General features: G+C 36.6%; 1 protein-coding gene across 1 annotated transcript; it reads left to right on the forward strand.

Moving 5' to 3' along the window:
• Positions 1 to 411: 411 nt before the first annotated feature.
• On the forward strand, positions 412 to 18,427 carry LOC135150181 (uncharacterized). The gene is made up of 6 exons (XM_064086326.1): positions 412 to 612; positions 727 to 1,683; positions 6,312 to 6,355; positions 6,527 to 6,659; positions 16,192 to 16,422; positions 17,072 to 18,427. Exons 1-6 carry the CDS (start codon positions 412 to 414, stop codon positions 18,425 to 18,427), a joined length of 2,922 nt encoding a protein of 973 aa, XP_063942396.1.
• Positions 18,428 to 19,534: the final 1,107 nt, after the last annotated feature.

Here is a 19,534-nt window from a genome sequence, read left to right on the forward strand (position 1 = left end):
TACGCTCCAAGATATATATTTGTAAAGGCTTCTCCGCCTACTGTAAAGGAGTATCTTTATAGTAGAGAAAATCTCGAGTCCGGGGAGGAGCTCGGGGACTGGAGTAGGGGTGAGTGGACTCCAAAGGTTGAGTTAGCCACCGCGAACCTGGATAAATCCTTGTGTGTGGTACTTTACTTTCTTTGCTCTTTGCTTCCGCACATATATATATACTGCTCATCTCTCGATACAATTTTTAAAAAGGCGATAAACTTTTTATTACACCGTATAAATTTTTAAATTGGTGATTAAGCTATTCAACCCCCCCTTCTAGCTTAATTAACCTCGTATCGGACCTAACAATTGGTATCAGAGCAGTTACTTTTAAACGTGCTATTTGAGATTACAAGCACAAGAAAAAGTAGATCCAATATGGCTTATATAAACGCTATTGGATGTAGTGAAGGTCTCTCAAATTCTAGACCTCCTTTATTTGATGGTACAAACTTTGCTACTTGGAAAACGAGATTTAGAATATATGCAAGATCTCAAGGAGTCAAAGTTTGGATGGCCATAGAAGATGGTCCTATTATTCTGACTAAAATTGTCGACGATGTTACTATCGAAAAGAAAGTAAGTGAATATACTCACGAAGAAGAAGATAGAATGAATATCGCCGCTAAAGCGGAAATGGTTCTCACAAGTGCACTTGCAGAAAAAGAATATAAACGAGTAAACAATTGCAAGTGGGCACAAGAAATGTGGAACAAGTTAGTGGTAACCTATGAAGTTACTACGGATATAAAAGATTCTCGAATGGATACTTTGATCCAAGAATACGAGAACTTTAAACTCCAAGATGGAGAAAATATCATCGATATGGAAACAAGATTTACTCGTATAATCGATGAATTATCTCAACTCGGGAAGAACTATACTCAATATGAAAAGAATCGTAGGGTTCTTAAATCTCTCCCTCCGAGTTGGAAAGTTAAAGTCACTACTATTAAAGAGATGCACAATCTCAATGACTATCACATCGATAATCTATTCGGAAACCTTCGTGCTTACGAGGAAGATAATGTTCCGGATATTGTCGTCCCCAAGGTGGAAGACAAGAAGAAAAATATGGCATTAAAATCCATATTAATCGATGAAGATGAAAATGACGAAGATTTAAACGAGGAAATTCAAAATCTCGATGAAAGCGAAATTGCTTTACTAACGAGACAACTTCGTCGTGTGCTTCAAAGCAAAGCTCAAAGGTACGGAAAAGGCTTCCTTAAATCGAATAATCAACAAAGAGTTTTTAACTCTAATGAAAGGCCTAATTACTCTCAAAATTATTCTCCTAACTATAAGAGTAATTTTCCTACCAACTCGGGCTATAAAGGTAAAAATAATCAAAGTCCGAATGGCTATAATAATGCCAACACGAGCAACAATAATATTTACACTCTTCCAAAACCAAAAGAACAAAATCCGGAGGAAACACAAGATGTGTGTTTTGAGTGTAAACAACCGGGTCACTATAAACGAGAATGTCCTAAACTATCTAAGGGTCGAATTCTCGTGGCCGAAAACGGTTGGGATTTAAGTGAAGATGAGGAATCTCCCGAAGCAAGTGAAGAAGTGGTTAATCTTTGTTTGATGGCAATCGAGGATGCTTCTACATCAACGGAAATCTCCACTAATAACCAAGAGGTAAGTTCTTCTTCACCAACTTTAGTTGATATTCCTTTTCTTAAACTCTCTAGTTTATATATATTAAATATGGAAAAAGGTGAGTTGATCAAGCTATTAGTGGAAGTAAATACTCGTTATGATTATCTTGATCAATTGTTCCTCACTACTTGGTCCGAGAAAGAAAAGCTTGAAGATATATATCAAACTCAACAAAAAGAGTTTTCTCGGATAAAAGAATCAAAAATTAAACTTGAAGAAGATATGGTAAATCTTCAAAATTCCTTTATAAAATCCAAGGATGCAATTACAAAGTTGGAAATTGAGAACGTTTCCTTGATATTAGAAACGGAAGAAATAAAAGATGAGAAGCTTCAATTAAATGAAAATATTCAAAAGCTTCATGTTGATCTATTAAATTTGAAAATCCAAATTGAGTCACTTACTCAAGAAAGATCAACTACGAGTTATCAAAAAGATAGTCTCGAAACCTGTTAGGTCCAGATATGATTGTAGAAGGGGGGGGGGGGTTGAATACAATCAGTACCAAATCGTCGCGGAAGTGAATCTGATTGAATTTGATTTGTTAATCAGATTATAATTAATTAATATAACAATGTTTGAAGTCGTTATATAATTAAAATGGTTCAGTTTTAATGTCCACTAAAGTTCGTAGAATAAATTCGACAGGGTATATTCTAGATTTAGTGATTAAAACAACCGGGTTATCAAAGCACAGAAAACTGTGAATATAACGATCAAGCAAGTTACAAACAACTTGAAAGCTTTACAAATGCTTTGAATACAAAGTGAATGAACACTTGAAAATGAAGAATGGATGCCATATTTATAGGCAAAGCATTGTACATGCAAGACAATCACTAGACAAGACAATTACAAGCTAGCAAAGACAATTACAAGAAGGGTAAGACAATCTAGGCTTGGGCAAGACAAAAAGGGGCAAGGGAAGACAATCACAGATTGTCTACCATGCTTTAACCAAGTCAGAAAGACAATCAAAGGGGAAGGGAAGACAATTGCACTGCCAGTAAGACAACTGCCAGAATCGGCAAGACAATCCAGGATTGTCTTGCACACCAACCACTTGACTCGGCAAGACAAGACAAAGAGATTGTCTTGCTGTCATACTCATACCTTCGGCAAGACAATTCACAAGAATTGTCTTGCACACCATTGAACCACTGAAATGAATCGGCAAGACAATTAGAAATTGTCTTGCTGATTCAACCAAGACCCAGGCAGACAATGGAGAATTGTCTTGGAAGCAAAGTGAAGTCACTCGGCAAGACAATCCAGAATTGTCTTGCTGAGGTGGTTTTTGTGATTAAATAAAGAAATAAAATAGTATATTAAAATAGAAAATTATTCACTTAATTAATTTAATCATATAAATTCATAAATTAAATTAATTCGAGAGTGAATTAATTTAATAAATAAATTACATAATTAATATAATTATTTGAGAAGTGAAATAATAGTCTATTAAAATATTTAATCACACAATCTTCAGTAGAACAGCTTCCGGTCTTCTTTAAACTTGAATAACTTCTTCTTGATTTGTCGAACGAACGAACTACCACTTCTGCTTGACTTCAAATATTTAATTTGAATAACTGATACACAGATGTACTGTCTGGTTCATCTGTATCTAGTTAAATCAAATATTCTTCGTCAAATAAACAATAAGAATTTGGTTAGTTCGTCGAGTCTTCGTCTTGTACGTACATCTTCATTAAATGGAATCTTCTGATGAAATAAAGTATAGAAACTTTATGTCTTCTGAATTCCTGGACGTGCCACAAAAGATTATTTGTGCACCGAGGCTTGAACATATTAATGAACTTCTTTCAGTGGCGTGCAGCAGCATCCTGGAACTTATCTGACATATGATTTCCATAAATCATTTGACGTTCTTCGTACTGATTCCGATGACTTGCTATTTACTGAGCTTTCTGATCTGAGTTGAGTTGTACCTCTTTAAATACAAATAGGCTGAACATATGCCTTTCAATCTCCCCCTATTTGTTTGTTAACATAACATGCAAATTTCCTAGAGGATAACTCAACTAACAGATAAGACAAAGATTTAAACAATAGAATATAAATAGCAAAAGTTTATGGCTTGCATTAAACATTAAACCATGATCATAAATAGATTACAAAAGGATGTTCCTTGAACATATATAACAAATATCCTAATCAATCTATTCACTCAGAACGAGTGACTTCTCCTTCTTCAGCATCAGAATAGTGAATAATTGGAGTAGAAGGCTCATTCTGAGTAGGCTCTTCAGCTGCAGTGGATTCTCCACGCTTCTTTCTTTCACGAGCCAGAGCTAGCTGGTGAAGTACTTCCAGATCCACAGGGTCTTCACGAAAGTCAGATTGCTGAGATTTTGTTACACCCTTCATCCTCCGAAAGTATTGAGAAATGTTTCTTCGAGTGCAGTAGGATGAGATTACATCATCAGCATCAGACTTGGCTTTAGATGCGAAGCCCTTGGTCCTTAGTAAGGTGGATGCTAGAGCCAGACGTTTGGCAGGGTACTTTGGCAAAGCCTTTTCATTTAGATAGACAGTGTAGAGGATTTCCAAGTGAACAAACTTGACACAGTATGGGTTCTTAACAACCTGAGGACTGTTGAAAACAGCACAATCCAACAGTTTGTCACGAAGAAGTTCATTCAAGTTTGAGCAACGCTTGACTTTGTTGCGAAGTACCCAGAGCTCAGATACAGAGAATGATTTGAGAAATTCGACAGATAGTCTGAATGAACCATTCCTCTGTGTGTAGACAATCAGCTCCCATTCTTCTAGCAGTCCCCTAACAGCAACAGTTACATATTCCAGTTCTAAGGCAAAGGCATGCATAAAAACATCCTCATCAGGGTTCACCTCTCGAAGATCATAGATCAGAGATAAGAACTTCTTATCATCGAAAGTTTCCCTTTGAGGTCCATTGAATATTCTCCTACCAATGTCCCAGCCTTTTCCTTCTTTTCTTTTAATTTCAAGATTCTTCTGCTTGATCGCAGCATCATAGATTTTCTGCTTTTCAATCTTGATTTGTTCCTCTGTGATCAACTTGTCTTCCAGAAGTTTTTGATAATCACGAAGCTTACGCTTCCTGGCTTCATTTTCTGCTTTGAACTTCCTGACATTCTCCTCGTGTTCAGGATCAACAGGTTCTTCCTGAAACAAATAGCTTTCCTCAAATTTACCTTCTTCTTCAGCCTGACGATAGGTAGCATCGAATACGTCATCATCATCCATGTCTTTGGGATAATCATCATAATTGTCAGTGTTGAAGACATTTTCAGATTGATGTAGTGGTTCTTTGCCTTTAGACCTTTTATCAGCTTCAGAAGATTCTTTGCCACTTGCTCTTTCTCCACCCTTGTCACTCCTGTCAGCATCATCCTTATTACTCCTATCACCAGCATCAGCATTGCTGTGATCATCTTTGTCATCCTTATCTTCCTTATCCTTCTCCCCCTTAGTTGAGGGATCCTCTGGAGTAGACTGAGCTGTTGACGGATTAAGCTTTAAGTGATGAATAACTTGAGCCAGAGTTTGCTCCAAGTTTCCAAGCTTTGTCAGACAGAGCTCCTGAGATTGATCAAACTTGTCCATCCTAGAGTGAATACCCTTGACATGAGCATCTAATTCCTGTTTGAGAAAAGAATATGAAGGATCAACAACCTTTTCCTGTAGAGTCACCAACTCTCCACTTCTGAATCTGGCATTCTCAGCATTCAACCTTGAAATCTCAGCTTTCAGAGCAGCCAATTGTTCCTGTAACAGATCAGTGTTGGTGTGTGCACTCACCTCACGAACACTCAAAGATTTATCACTATCCTCTCGTGCATGTGTTTCGCTCGGTGTTTGCCTGATTTCACTCGTGTTTGTCACACCGTCACCAGTACCTGTATAGACAACCATAGTTCCCTGAGATGGAACTGTAGGTTGTGAAGGAACAAATTGTCCTTCAGATGCCTGTGAAGGCTGATGTACTTGCAGGTTGCCAAGTATAGCCTGATCCAAAAAGAAAGAGTGATCAGAAAGTTTTTCATATGACAATTTTTGAATATCTGTGCTCTCTCTAAGTGAAGAATTAAAAGACAAAGGTTCAACTAGCGTGAGTGCTAGTTGCGTGCTTGACTCTTTACAGGATACCGCGGTCGGACGACCAATTTCAATAAATGCATTCTGTGGAGAGAATGAATCTAGAGACTGTATATTTACCATGTCAGTGTCCAAATCCTTTTGGGAGGAAATGGATGCGGCTGCAGTTGTCTCCGGTTCTGCCACCCTTTGCTTCTTATGAGACAGAGCTGCGGGTTCTCTCAGAATTGCACTACCACTCCGTTTTCGGGCTACCTTTCGAACAACTGTTGTATGAGTAGTGTCGGTTGATGTGTTTGACGAAGAATCAGTTGTTGAAACGAAAACGTCAGCTTGGTTATGAACCTGGGTGTTTACAGGTTCAATGCTGGGAGTCTGGAAATCAAATCCAATATCACAATCAAAATCTGCAATATCAATATTAAAGGTATCAGTGAGATTAGAAAGTACCTGAGCTACCTGTAAATCTGTCCTGAAGTCTTGTAGCTCTGTATTGATAGCAGAATCAGCAGGCAGAGGCTGAGAGGTGGATTATGGTGGAGGAATGGTATGTGGATGTGTAGGTGAAGGTATTGGTTCAGATTGAGAGGGAAGAATGGAGGCTTGTTGGTCTGGGAAGAAGTTGTATTGTGGAGGGGATTGGTGTTGAGATTGGTGAGGAGAATTGTATGATGATTGGTGAGGTGATTGTTGTGGTGAATTGTAAGGTGGGTTGTAGGGAGAGTAATGTGAGGATTGGCTGGATGATTGATAATCTTGTAGAAGTTGAAGTGGTTGGAAGTTTTGAGGAGGGGATTGTTCTTGATGTTGTCCTTCTTGAAGTTCAGGTTGAGCCGGTTGTTGTTGATCAGGTTGATATTGTTGTTGTTGTAGTGGCTGTGGAACTTGGACAGGTTGAAGGGGAACATTAAACTGTTCCAACATGTAAGGAGTCACAACAAGAGGCACACTCTCATGCTTCTTTTGATTAGCAAGTCTTGATTGAATCTTGGTGCAAGTTCTTAGAATGGGCACCACTGCAGAATCAACATACATGGCTCTATCTGCATCATTCATCTTGTCACTTAAGAATAGCATTAAGAACCGTGGAAAGTGACACTCAACCTTGTCATTGTCATGAATGGATCTCTGAGAGACAGAACCCATTTTTCTGATAATCTCCTTTAGTAATATCTTCCCGAAGTTAATTCGACGATTGTAAGCCACAGAGAATCCAAAGATTTGAAGCATAGAAGATATGTTGTGAAAATTCTGCCTTGTAGTGGGAGCAAATACCTTTGCCAAGGTATCGAAGAAGACATCCCATTCAGCCTTCAATTTGCTTTTAGACATTCTAGGGAGAAAAATCTGTCCCTGGTAGTGGATGTCTTGGAAGAATTGAGTGAGTTCAGCACTGGTTGGTTCCTCTTGAAAGTTATTCCTTGGAAACCCTAGAATCCGGTTCACATCATCAACAGAGATAACAATCCTTCGTCCATTTGGTAGATCACCAATCAACTTATAATTCTCGAGAGTTGTAGAGTTGACGGCATTAGAGTAGAAGTCGAAGAGTGGTTGCACTTGTATGGGAATATCAGCGGTTAGTGCAGTACTGACAAGACTTTGTTGAGTCAGGAAATGGATCCACCTCTTGAATCGATCAGAACAATCCTCGAAGTTCAGGTTAGCACAATAGTTGGTCTCAGCAATCTCAAATTCTCCGGCCATTTTTAGTAATTAAAAATTGAATTAAGCGAGAAATTTTCAAATAAAAGATTAATTCTCAATTATCTCGCAAAGTTCAATTAATAATTAAAATTGATTAATTAATTATTAATTCGAAATATTAGAATAATATCGAATTAAGAGTTAATTAATTAGAATGGCACTTAATCAATTAATCCAACTCAGAATTTCACAAGCCAAACGAGTCCTTAATATCAAAAACCCCAAAATCAACACAAACCCTAACTCCAAAATCGATTCAAATCAGTTCGAAGGTCACACCAAAAACACAGATTAATCGAACTCTAGGCAAACCACAGCACAAACTCAGTCGAAAAAGCCTTGAAAACGGACTAAAAACCGACGAGAATCCGGCAGAGGTTCGGCTGAAATCCGGCGATTTGAACCAAACCAGCAAGCAAACGCTTGAAAAGATGTAAACCAGCAAGTTTTTGACGAAAAACTTGAAAAACAAAGGTCGGAAACCGTGTGTGTAGAAGTGGGCAGATGAAGAAGATGAAGTATGATCAGCAAGACAATCGAATTGTCTTGCACGATTGTCTTGTAGATATATATATACGCACGCAGTAAGACAACGAGGAGAGTAGTCTCGGTAAGACAATTCAAAATTGTCTTGCCGAGACCGAGTATTGCAGACAAACGGCTGTGTCAGTAAGACAATTGAATTGTCTTACTGAAACATAACATGACTATTGGCAGACTCGGTAAGACAATGAGATTGTCTTGCCGAGTTGATTGAAAAACGGCGAAAAACCGGTTCAGCAAGACAATTTAATTGTCTTGCCGAGCCAAACTATAGACAATTACATTGTCTTGCAGAAAAACAACTAATAATAATATGATTTTTGATTATTTTAAAAGATAAAACATTTTGCAATTAAAATAAAAAATCTATAATAAAGAAAATACTATAAATTACACAAATATTTTGTAAATTTCAACTTTAATTAAGTATAAATACTTATGACTTTAACTTTAATTCAAAAAGATGAATTAACTTAAAATCAAATATTTATGCTTAATTAATTTTGAAAAATACAAAATAATTACAAATAATTATCTAAATGCTTAGAGAATATTACAGGGGAGTGTATGAGCACTTAGAAAATTACTTACTAATGTACAAGCAAGCATAATTACTTAGAATATTATCAGATAATATACAGGAAATCATATAAAATCTAATAATATAAATATAGTTACACAGAAAATTCACAAAAAGTATACAAACACATATAATACATATGAAAAATATATACAAGAGAACTATGTCATATTTAACATCCCTAACTCACAAACCAGCTTAGAGAAAGTGGATTCATCCAGTGGTTTCGTGAAGATGTCAGCAATTTGCTCAGTCGTGGGTACAAAATGTAACACCACTGTACCATTCATGACATGTTCTCGTATGAAATGATACCTGATATCAATGTGCTTGGTTCTTGAGTGTTGAACCGGATTGTTGGAAATGGCTATGGCACTTGTATTATCACAAAATATAGGAATTTTGTTTACTACAACACCATAATCATTCAGTTGATTCTTGATCCACAAGATCTGAGCACAGCAGCTACCAGCAGCTATATACTCAGCTTCAGCAGTAGAGGTAGACGCTGAGTGCTGCTTCTTGCTATACCAGGAAACCAACCGACGTCCTAGAAATTGACAGCTTCCAGACGTACTCTTCCTATCAATCCTGCATCCTGCATAATCAGAATCTGTATAGCCGGTTAAGTCAAAACCAGTATTCTTAGGGTACCAAATACCCAATCCAGGTGTACCCTTAAGATATCTAAAGATTCTTTTGACGGCTATAAGATGTGATTCTTTAGGATCAGCTTGGAACCTAGCACACAAAATGTTACAAACATGATATCTGGTCTACTTGCAGTAAGATAAAGTAAAGAGCCAATCATACCACGATAGCTTGTGATATCAACTTTCTTACCAGATTTATCCTGGTCAAGTTTTGTGGCAGTGGCCATGGGTGTCTTTGCCGGTGAAGTGTCTTCTAGATTGAATTTTCGAAGAAGATCTCTGACATACTTGGATTGGCAAATGAATATTCCATCTTCCTTTTGGCTTACTTGAAGACCAAGGAAGTAGGACAGCTCACCCATCATACTCATCTCATAGTTACTCTGCATTAACTTAGCAAATCTCTTGCACAAGTTATCGTTAGTAGAGCCAAATATAATATCATCAACATATATTTGTACAAATATCATATCCTTATCATGCAATTTGTAAAAGAGAGTTTTGTCTATGACACCTCTAGTAAAGTTGTTTTCTATTAAAAACTCAGAGAGAGTGTCATACCATGTCCTTGGTGACTGCTTGAGTCCATAGACAGCTTTGAATAGGAAGTATACAAAATCAGCAAACTCTGGATTTTCAAAGCCAGGAGGCTGTTCCAGATATACTTCTTCTTCTAGCTTTCCATTCAGAAATGCACTTTTCACATCCATTTGATATACCTTGAAGTTGGAGTGTGCAGCAAATGCAAGAAATATTCTGATGGCTTCAAGACGAGCAACTGGAGCATAGGTTTCATCGTAATCAATTCCTTCTTCTTGTGAATAACCTTTTGCAACCAGTCTGGCTTTGTTTCTTACAACAATGCCATCACCATCTAACTTGTTACGGAAGACCCATCTAGCTCCAATGGTAGATTTTCCTTTTGGTCTTGGAACCAGGGCCCAGACTTCTTGTCTCTCAAATTGATTGAGTTCTTCTTGCATGGCAAGAACCCAATCAGGATCAGCAAGTGCTTCTTCTATTTTCTTTGGTTCTTGTTGAGATAAAAACCCAGAGAATAGGCATTCATTTGTCGTAGCACTTCTAGTCCTTACACCAACATCAGGATCACCAATAATTAAATTAAAGGGATGACCTCTGCTCCAAATCCTTTCCCTTGGAAGATGTGTCCTTGATGATTCAGCAGTATTATCATTGAGCTGAAATGTGTGACTAGTTGATCCATCTGCTCCCCCTGAGTTGTTGTCAGGTTGACTTGATGATCCACCACTGGCACTAGTGGAATCTCCAGTGTTTCCATCATTTCCTCCACCATTGCCTGGATCATTACCATCATTGTTGTCATCTCCTGTTGCAACCTCAGGTGGTATATCATCATCTGAATCAGAATCTGGATAGTTGTCAAACTTCAGAGATTCAGATGGATCAGCAGATTGTAAACTAGGGAGTTTAGTGTCATCAAATGTAACATTGACACTAACTTTCATTGACAGAGTATCAATTACAAAAACTCTATAAGCACTTATTGTATAACCAACAAAAATTGCTTCAGATGCCTTGGGCTCAAACTTGTTCAAGTTCTCTTCACCATCCTTGAGAACAAAACACTTGGCTCCAAAAACATGAAGATGTTTGACATATGGTTTCTTGTCTTTATACAAATGAAATGGAGTTTTCATATGATCCTTGTTGATCAAAGTTCTATTCTGGGTATAGCAGGCAGTAGACACAACATCAGCCCAAAAGTACAGAGGAAGCTTTGCTTCAGCAATCATAGTCCTTGCAGCTTCGATCAGTGTACGATTCTTTCTTTCGACGACTCCATTCTGCTGAGGAGTCCTTGGTGCTGAATACTGCCTTCTAATTCCCTTCTCAGAGTAAAAGTTAATTAGAGTTTGATTCTTGAATTCCGTGCCATTATCTGACCTTACAGCTTTCACTGGAACACCCTTTTCTAATTCAACTGACTTTATATGATCAATCACTGTCATCGGGGTTTCATCCTTAGAAGCTAGGAAGTAAACCCAGGTAAATTTCGAGAAGTCATCCACAATGACTAAGGCATATCTTCCTCCATCAATTGATGCAACATTCACAGGACCAAACAAATCCATATGCAGTAAGTGAAGTGGATTTGTAATGGTATTGATGGTCTTGCCTTTGTGAGATGCTCTCTTCGCTTTTCCTTTCTGACAAGCTTCACAAAGATCATCAGATGAGAATTCCAGGGAAGGCAAACCTCTCACCAGATCTCTCTTGACTAGAGAGTTCATTGTTTTGAAGTTGAGGTGTGAGAGTTTCTTATGCCATAACCAACTATCTTCAGCAGACGCTTTGGCGTAGAAACAGTGAACTTCGTTTCCAGGTCCTGAAGACAAATCAGCTACGAATATATTGCCTTTCCTTATGCCACATAGTGAAGGGCGTTTATCCTTGATATGTTTAATGATACATATCTCCTTTTCAAAATGAACATAATATCCCTTGTCACAAAACTGACTAACACTCAGGAGATTATGTTGAAGTCCTTCCACTATAGCAATTTCTTCTATGATGATCTTTCCAATTTTGTACTTTCCATATCCCACAGTACGACCTTTGCTATTATCAGCAAAGCTCACTGTTGGGCCAGCTCCTTCTCTTATGTCTTCCAACAGGGATCTATTGCCAGTCATGTGCATTGACGCTCCACTGTCAAGCACCCAGGTAACACGAACAATTCCACTGGCACCCTGAAAAAGACAACTTGATTAAACATTCTTTGGGACCCAAACTTGATTGGGTCCAGCAAACTTAAAGAACTGATTTCTATCAGGTGTAACAATAGAGCCTCTTGGACTGATACTTGGTTCAGACTTGACTGAACTTACTTTCTTAACAACAGCCTTATAAACCTTAGTTTTAGGCTTTGGAACATAAGTCTCCTTCCTAACATGAGTAGGACTAGCAGTCTTTGATCTAGCATGCTTGTTGTTTGTGTGTTGTCTAGGTGATGTGTTTTCATTTTTAGCATGCAAATTTTTAAAATAAGCAGACATCAAATTGAAAGCACAAGTCATACAATTATCAACACTACAAGATTTATGACATGCATCAAAAGCAGGAACAACAGAAGTATCAGTCATAGTAGTAGGAACATCAATAGATTCTACTCTAACCTTGTTATCAAATTTAAAGTTCTCAGTAGAATGACACCTATTGTTCTTGTTCTTACTATTAACAAAATTATTGGGCTTGTTGAATTTAGTTCTCTCAGAGTTGACACCTAAACCAGCTTTAGGCAACCTAACATTGCCTTTCACTTTGATTGGTTTCAGTGATGTCAAGATCTCATCTCTCTTCTCATTACTCTCTTTCAATTTAAGGTCTTCCTGTTTGAGTTCATATCTAATGACAACAGGAGTCTCTAAAAGAGGTTCAGCTTCTGAGGTTTTAAACAAAGGTTTAAGGGAATCTTTCAAAACAAAAGGAATCCCTCTTTCCTCAGCACTCTTCTTAAAAGGAGTAATGTTACTAGCCTTACCTACGGATTTGTTATAGTCAAAACCTATTCCAACAGTTCTCTTGATCTCTTGTTTATCATTAAGTTCTTTGACTATAGTGGAGGCATCCTTAAAGGCTTTACACTTAACTTTCTCTTCGTCTAGCTGAAGTCTTAAAGCAATCTCACCTTTCTCTAGAACTTTGACTTTAGCACATTGTAATCCTAAGTCCATAGTCAATTGTTCTATTTTAGGTTTTAATACTTTCATCTCATTCATCTTATAAGCATGAATTTCTAAGACTAAAGTATCAATTTTAAGATTGGCAGCTTTCATCTTTTTAATAGCATCATCTCTTTCAAGTCCTAATTGCATAAACAGTTTAGGGCATGTAGGATCTACCTGAAAGCTTCCAGCAGGAGGAGGTGAAGATGATCCAGTATTAGCCATGAAAGCAACATTCCCTAGCTGCTCCTCTTCATCACTATCTGTATCATCCCAGCTTTTGCCTTCTGCCATATAAGATTTGCTTTTGAAACTTTGACTTCCAGAAGTACCATGATGCTTTCTAACCAGTGCATCATACTTCTGCTTCAGCTCATCATACGAATCTTTTCTTTTTCCTTGAACCTTGGGCTGTTTGCATTCAGTTGCAAAGTGTCCAGGTTCACCACAATTGAAGCATTTGAACTTGCTTCTGTCCACCATCCCAGTCTTGTATCCTCCTTTGCTTGTAGAAGATGAATAGCCTCCCTTCTGAAACTTACTAACAGTAGGTTTGTATTTATAGGAAGGGTTCTTCCTGAATCTCATGTTTCCAAACTTCTTGGCAAACAGTGATAGAGATTGATCTTCTAACTGTTCAAGCTCTTCCATTGTATAGAACTCTTCGTCACCACTGGAAGAAGCAGTTTGACCAATCTCAGGTACAACAAATTCCTGAGTAGTCTTAGAAGGAACAACAACATCCTTCTTCTTTTCTTCCAGTATAGGTGACTCAACAACTAGAGCTCTCGAATGGTTCTGTGTTTTACCCCAGCCATATCTCTGTTTACTCTGAACTTGCTCCAGTTCATAAGTTTTCAAAACTCCGTAGAGTCTTTCCAGAGAAATCTTATTCAGATCTCTGCTTTCCCTGATGGCAGTGATTCTGTGTTCCAGATGTTCAGGAAGTGTTAAGAGAAACTTCATGTTGACCTCTTTCTTGTCATAGAATTTCCCATTCAGATTTAAATTATTTATCAAATTATTAAGTCTGATAAACACTTCTGAAATCCCTTCTCCGGGATTGGAACCAAACTGTTCATACTGAGCCATCAGTATCTCTTTCTTGTTTTCCCTAACTTCCTCTGAGCCTTCATTGATAATCTCTAATGTATCCCAGATTTGCTTGGCGTTTGTACAATTTACAACAGCATTGTACATCACTGGATTTAGAGATTCAACCAAGATTAGTTGAAGAGCATCATCTAAGTTCATCTGTTCACTCTCTTCATCTGTGTACTCAGAAAGTTCTTTCGGAATGACCTGATGAGGTATCAACACACCATCCTCTTCGTGTGCTAATATTACATTCATCGGAGTAGTAACACCTTTGTCTAAAATCCCGATGTATTTTCTGTTCGCTGTTCGGAGGAATAGGAACATGTGCCTTTTCCATAGGCCAAAGTGTTCCTGGCTGAACGGTGGGATTTTAATGCTACTGATCTTTTGCGTACTCATTTTTTTTAAGAATTTAAAGTGAATAGTGTTTGGAGAGATTTGGATTTTTGAAAGAAAAATATTTTTAATCAAAATTAATTTTTGGAATAAAATTAATTCGAATAAAAAATATTTGGACGTTACAGAGTTTGTATAGGATCTGATACGGTAAAATGGTATCAACCGCTCTGATGCCAATTGTTAGGTCCAGATATGATTGTAGAAGGGGGGGGGGTTGAATACAATCAGTACCAAATCGTCGCGGAAGTGAATCTGATTGAATATGATTTGTTAATCAGATTATAATTAATTAATATAACAATGTTTGAAGTCGTTATATAATTAAAATGGTTCAGTTTTAATGTCCACTAAAGTTCGTAGAATAAATTCGACAGGGTATATTCTAGATTTAGTGATTAAAACAACCGGGTTATCAAAGCACAGAAAACTGTGAATATAACGATCAAGCAAGTTACAAACAACTTGAAAGCTTTACAAATGCTTTGAATACAAAGTGAATGAACACTTGAAAATGAAGAATGGATGCCATATTTATAGGCAAAGCATTGTACATGCAAGACAATCACTAGACAAGACAATTACAAGCTAGCAAAGACAATTACAAGAAGGGTGAGACAATCTAGGCTTGGGCAAGACAAAAAGGGGCAAGGGAAGACAATCACAGATTGTCTACCATGCTTTAACCAAGTCAGAAAGACAATCAAAGGGGAAGGGAAGACAATTGCACTGCCAGTAAGACAACTGCCAGAATCGGCAAGACAATCCAGGATTGTCTTGCACACCAACCACTTGACTCGGCAAGACAAGACAAAGAGATTGTCTTGCTGTCATACTCATACCTTCGGCAAGACAATTCACAAGAATTGTCTTGCACACCATTGAACCACTGAAATGAATCGGCAAGACAATTAGAAATTGTCTTGCTGATTCAACCAAGACCCAGGCAGACAATGGAGAATTGTCTTGGAAGCAAAGTGAAGCCACTCGGCAAGACAATCCAGAATTGTCTTGCTGAGGTGGTTTTTGTGATTAAATAAAGAAATAAAATAGTATATTAAAATAGAAAATTATTCACTTAATTAATTTAATCATATAAATTCATAAATTAAATTAATTCGAGAGTGAATTAATTTAATAAATAAATTACATAATTAATATAATTATTTGAGAAGTGAAATAATAGTCTATTAAAATATTTAATCACACAATCTTCAGTAGAACAGCTTCCGGTCTTCTTTAAACTTGAATAACTTCTTCTTGATTTGTCGAACGAACGAACTACCACTTCTGCTTGACTTCAAATATTTAATTTGAATAACTGATACACAGATGTACTGTCTGGTTCATCTGTATCTAGTTAAATCAAATATTCTTCGTCAAATAAACAATAAGAATTTGGTTAGTTCGTCGAGTCTTCGTCTTGTACGTACATCTTCATTAAATGGAATCTTCTGATGAAATAAAGTATAGAAACTTTATGTCTTCTGAATTCCTGGACGTGCCACAAAAGATTATTTGTGCACTGAGGCTTGAACATATTAATGAACTTCTTTCAGTGGCGTGCAGCAGCATCCTGGAACTTATCTGACATATGATTTCCATAAATCATTTGACGTTCTTCGTACTGATTCCGATGACTTGCTATTTACTGAGCTTTCTGATCTGAGTTGAGTTGTACCTCTTTAAATACAAATAGGCTGAACATATGCCTTTCAAAACCGAAATTGCTCGAATCCTTGAAGAAAAAGAAAAAGAGCTCAAAATAGAAACTCGCAAAATCAAGGATGAACATTCCAACATCTTAGCACAATGCAAAGATCAAGAAAGAATTTTAAATGCTAAGATTGATGCCTTAATCAATGATAAAAATGATCTTGAACGAACGATTCAACGATTTACAAAAGGCAATGAAATGTTGGATAGAATGGTACATTCTAAAATATCCTATAATCATGAAGGATTGGGATATGATAAAAATGCTCAAGGAAAGAGCAATGCTCAACCAAAGGAACGAATTTTTCAAAAAGATTCTAGTTGACCAACACTAAAATGTTCATATTGCAATAAAAATGGACATGACGTTTAAAGTTGCAAATTCAAGAATGGTGAATTTAAGGGGAAGCATATATGGGTTTGTAAAGGAACAAAACAAAATCCCAAGGTTGAAAAATATGTACCATACAAAAATGTTTCTAATGAGCAAAGGCAACCAAGATTTAATTATCATCAAAAGCCTATACCGTTTCAATATAGAAATACAAGGAATAACATATTTCCAAATGGTCAATCCTCTAGGAATTATCATGTACCAAGTTATGATTTCTATTCTCAAAATACAATGCGTTATCCAAATAATAGATCATGTGTATCAATATGCAAATTCTCATAAAAATGATTCGAGAGATACACGGTACTATGATAACTCAAGATATCAATGTAGGAACAATGCACCTAGAAATGAATATGCTACAAGAAATGTTCTTCCTACTTCAAACCCTTATCTTTATTATGAAGTACTAACCCCAGGACCCTCAAGACAAAAGGGTACCTATAAATTTAATTGATTTATTTTGTAGGAATGCCTTGTTGCTAAGCAAAACATGTGGTACCTTGATAGTGGTTGTTCAAGGCACATGACAGTGAATAAATCTCTTTTGAACGACATTAAAAAGGTAACCGCTGGAGTTGTCACGTTTGGAGATAGCAGCAAAGTTAATATTATTGGCATTGGGGATATTGGAAATGAACATTTTAGTATTGCCAATGTGCAACTAGTTACGGGACTTAAGTATAACCTACTTTCGATAAGTCAATTGTGCGATAATGGTTATAAGGTAATTTTCTATCCAACTCATTGTTCGATTCTTAATAAGGATGGAAAATTAGTCCTTACTTGTCCTCGTAGTAAAAATGTGTATACTTGTGATATAAGTAAGCACAATAATGTATGTCTAATCACTACTCAAGATGATCCTTGGTTATGGCATCGAAGATTAGGACATGCTAATATGAAGTTGATTAAAAATATATCAACAAATGATCGTGTTAGAGGTATACCAAAGTTGAATTACCAAAAAGATCATACTTGTGAGGCTTGTGAGATTGGCAAGCAAATAAGGGCATCTCACAAATCTAAATTCATGGTATCTACCTCTAGACCTCTCGAGCTATTACATATGGACTTAGTTGGTCCAGTACCCGTACAAAGTCTCGGAGGATGTTCTTATACCTTGGTTATTGTTGATGATTTTTCACGATATACGTGGACGGAATTTCTCAAAGCCAAAAGTGATGCTTTAGAGTCTTTCTCGTCCCTGTGCAAAAAGATTCAAAATCAACAAAACAATACCATAGTCTATATAAGAACTGATCATGGTAAAGAATTTGAAAATTCTAGCTTCACTGAATTTTGTGAAGAACATGGAATTACTCATAATTTTTCCGCTCCCTATACTCCTCAATCAAATGGAGTTGTTGAAAGTAAAAATAGAACATTACAAGAAATGGCAAGTACTATGCTTAATGAATATCGTCGTCCTAAATATTTTTGGGCTGAAGCTATGTCTACTGCTTGTCATATACTAAATAGAGTTTTGTTATGCCCTATAACTCAAAAGACTCCATACGAGCTTTATTTTGGCAAAACTCCTAAACTTAGTTATTTTAGAGTTTTTGGATGTAAATGCTTTATTCTAAACTCCAAAAATTACCTTACGAAGTTTGATCCTAAATCAAGCGAAGGTATATTTCGCGGTTATTCAACAAATAGTAAAGCATATCGAGTATTCAATCTCAAAACTCTGGTGGTGGAAGAATCTATGAATGTTGCTTTCGATGAAGCAAAACCACCCTCGAAGTATATTGATCTTGTTGATAAAGAAGATGCACAACAAGATGGGATTGAAGATGTTATTCGACAATTCCTATTATAAGGAGTCATCCATTAGATAATGTTTTGGGTGATTTAAGTAAAGGAGTTCAAACTCGTTCACAAGTTCAAAATGTTGTGAATCATCTTAGTTTTCTATCTCAAATAGAACCTAAGACTGCTAAAGAGGCTTTACTTGACGAGGATTGGATTTCTACAATGCAAGATGAATTAAATAAATTTACTCGAAGTAAAGTGTGGGAACTCGTTCCAAAACCCAAAGATACTTCCATAATTGGAACTAAATGGGTATTTAGAAATAAACTCGATGAAAATGGAACGGTAGTTCGTAATAAAGCGAGATTAGTCGCTCAAGGATATACTCAAATGGAAGGTATAGACTTCGATGAAACCTATGAACCAGTGGCACGAATAGAATCAATTCGAATGCTTTTAGCATTTGCGTGTCATAAAGTTTTCAAGGTATATCAAATGGATGTTAAATCCGCCTTCTAAAACGGGATTCTTGAAGAAGAAGTTTATGTAAAACAACCTCCCGGTTTTGAAGATTCTGTTAATCCAGAGTATGTATATAAATTATACAAGGCTTTATATGGATTAAAACAAGCTCCAAGAGCTTGGTATGAAAGGTTAAGCAAATTCCTATTAGATAATAAATTTAAGATGGGAATTGTCGATAAAACCTTATTTACGAGACAAGAAAATGATAAGAAAACCTTATTTACGAGACAAGAAAACCTTATTTCCTATTATAAATTATTTAAGATGGGAATTCCAAGAGACGATATCATTTTTGGATCAACAAATGATAATCTCTGCAAGGAATTCTCTGAAAATATGAGTAAGGAATTCGAAATGAGTATGATGGGAGAATTAAATTTCTTTTTGGGCTTGCAAATTAAGCAATCCAATGAGGGCATTCATATTTCACAATCAAAGTATTGTAAAGAAATGGTCAAGAAATTTGAAATGGAAAATGCTAAACCCATTTCTACTCCTATGTCTTTATCGGATAAATTAACGGAAGATCCTAAAGGAATACCCGTTGACACTAAGAAATATCGTGGAATGATCGGAAGTTTATTATATATAACTGCTAGCCGACCCGATATTCAAAATAGTGTTTGTAAATGTGCAAGATTTCAAGTTG

This window comes from Daucus carota, chromosome 2, assembly GCF_001625215.2.
Source record: "Daucus carota subsp. sativus chromosome 2, DH1 v3.0, whole genome shotgun sequence".
Taxonomy (NCBI): domain Eukaryota; kingdom Viridiplantae; phylum Streptophyta; class Magnoliopsida; order Apiales; family Apiaceae; genus Daucus; species Daucus carota.

What these genes read in the sequence shown, in the direction of transcription:
- LOC135150181 (XM_064086326.1), top strand. Translation starts at nt 412, where the DNA reads ATGGCTTATATAAACGCTATTGGATGTAGTGAAGGTCTCTCAAATTCT. An exon ending in TGGATTATGGTGGAGGAATG is followed by an intron (nt 6,356 to 6,526) that starts GTATGTGGATGT and finishes GGTGGGTTGTAG; the next exon opens with GGAGAGTAATGTGAGGATTG. An exon ending in AGCCGGTTGTTGTTGATCAG is followed by an intron (nt 6,660 to 16,191) that starts GTTGATATTGTT and finishes AAATACAAATAG; the next exon opens with GCTGAACATATGCCTTTCAA.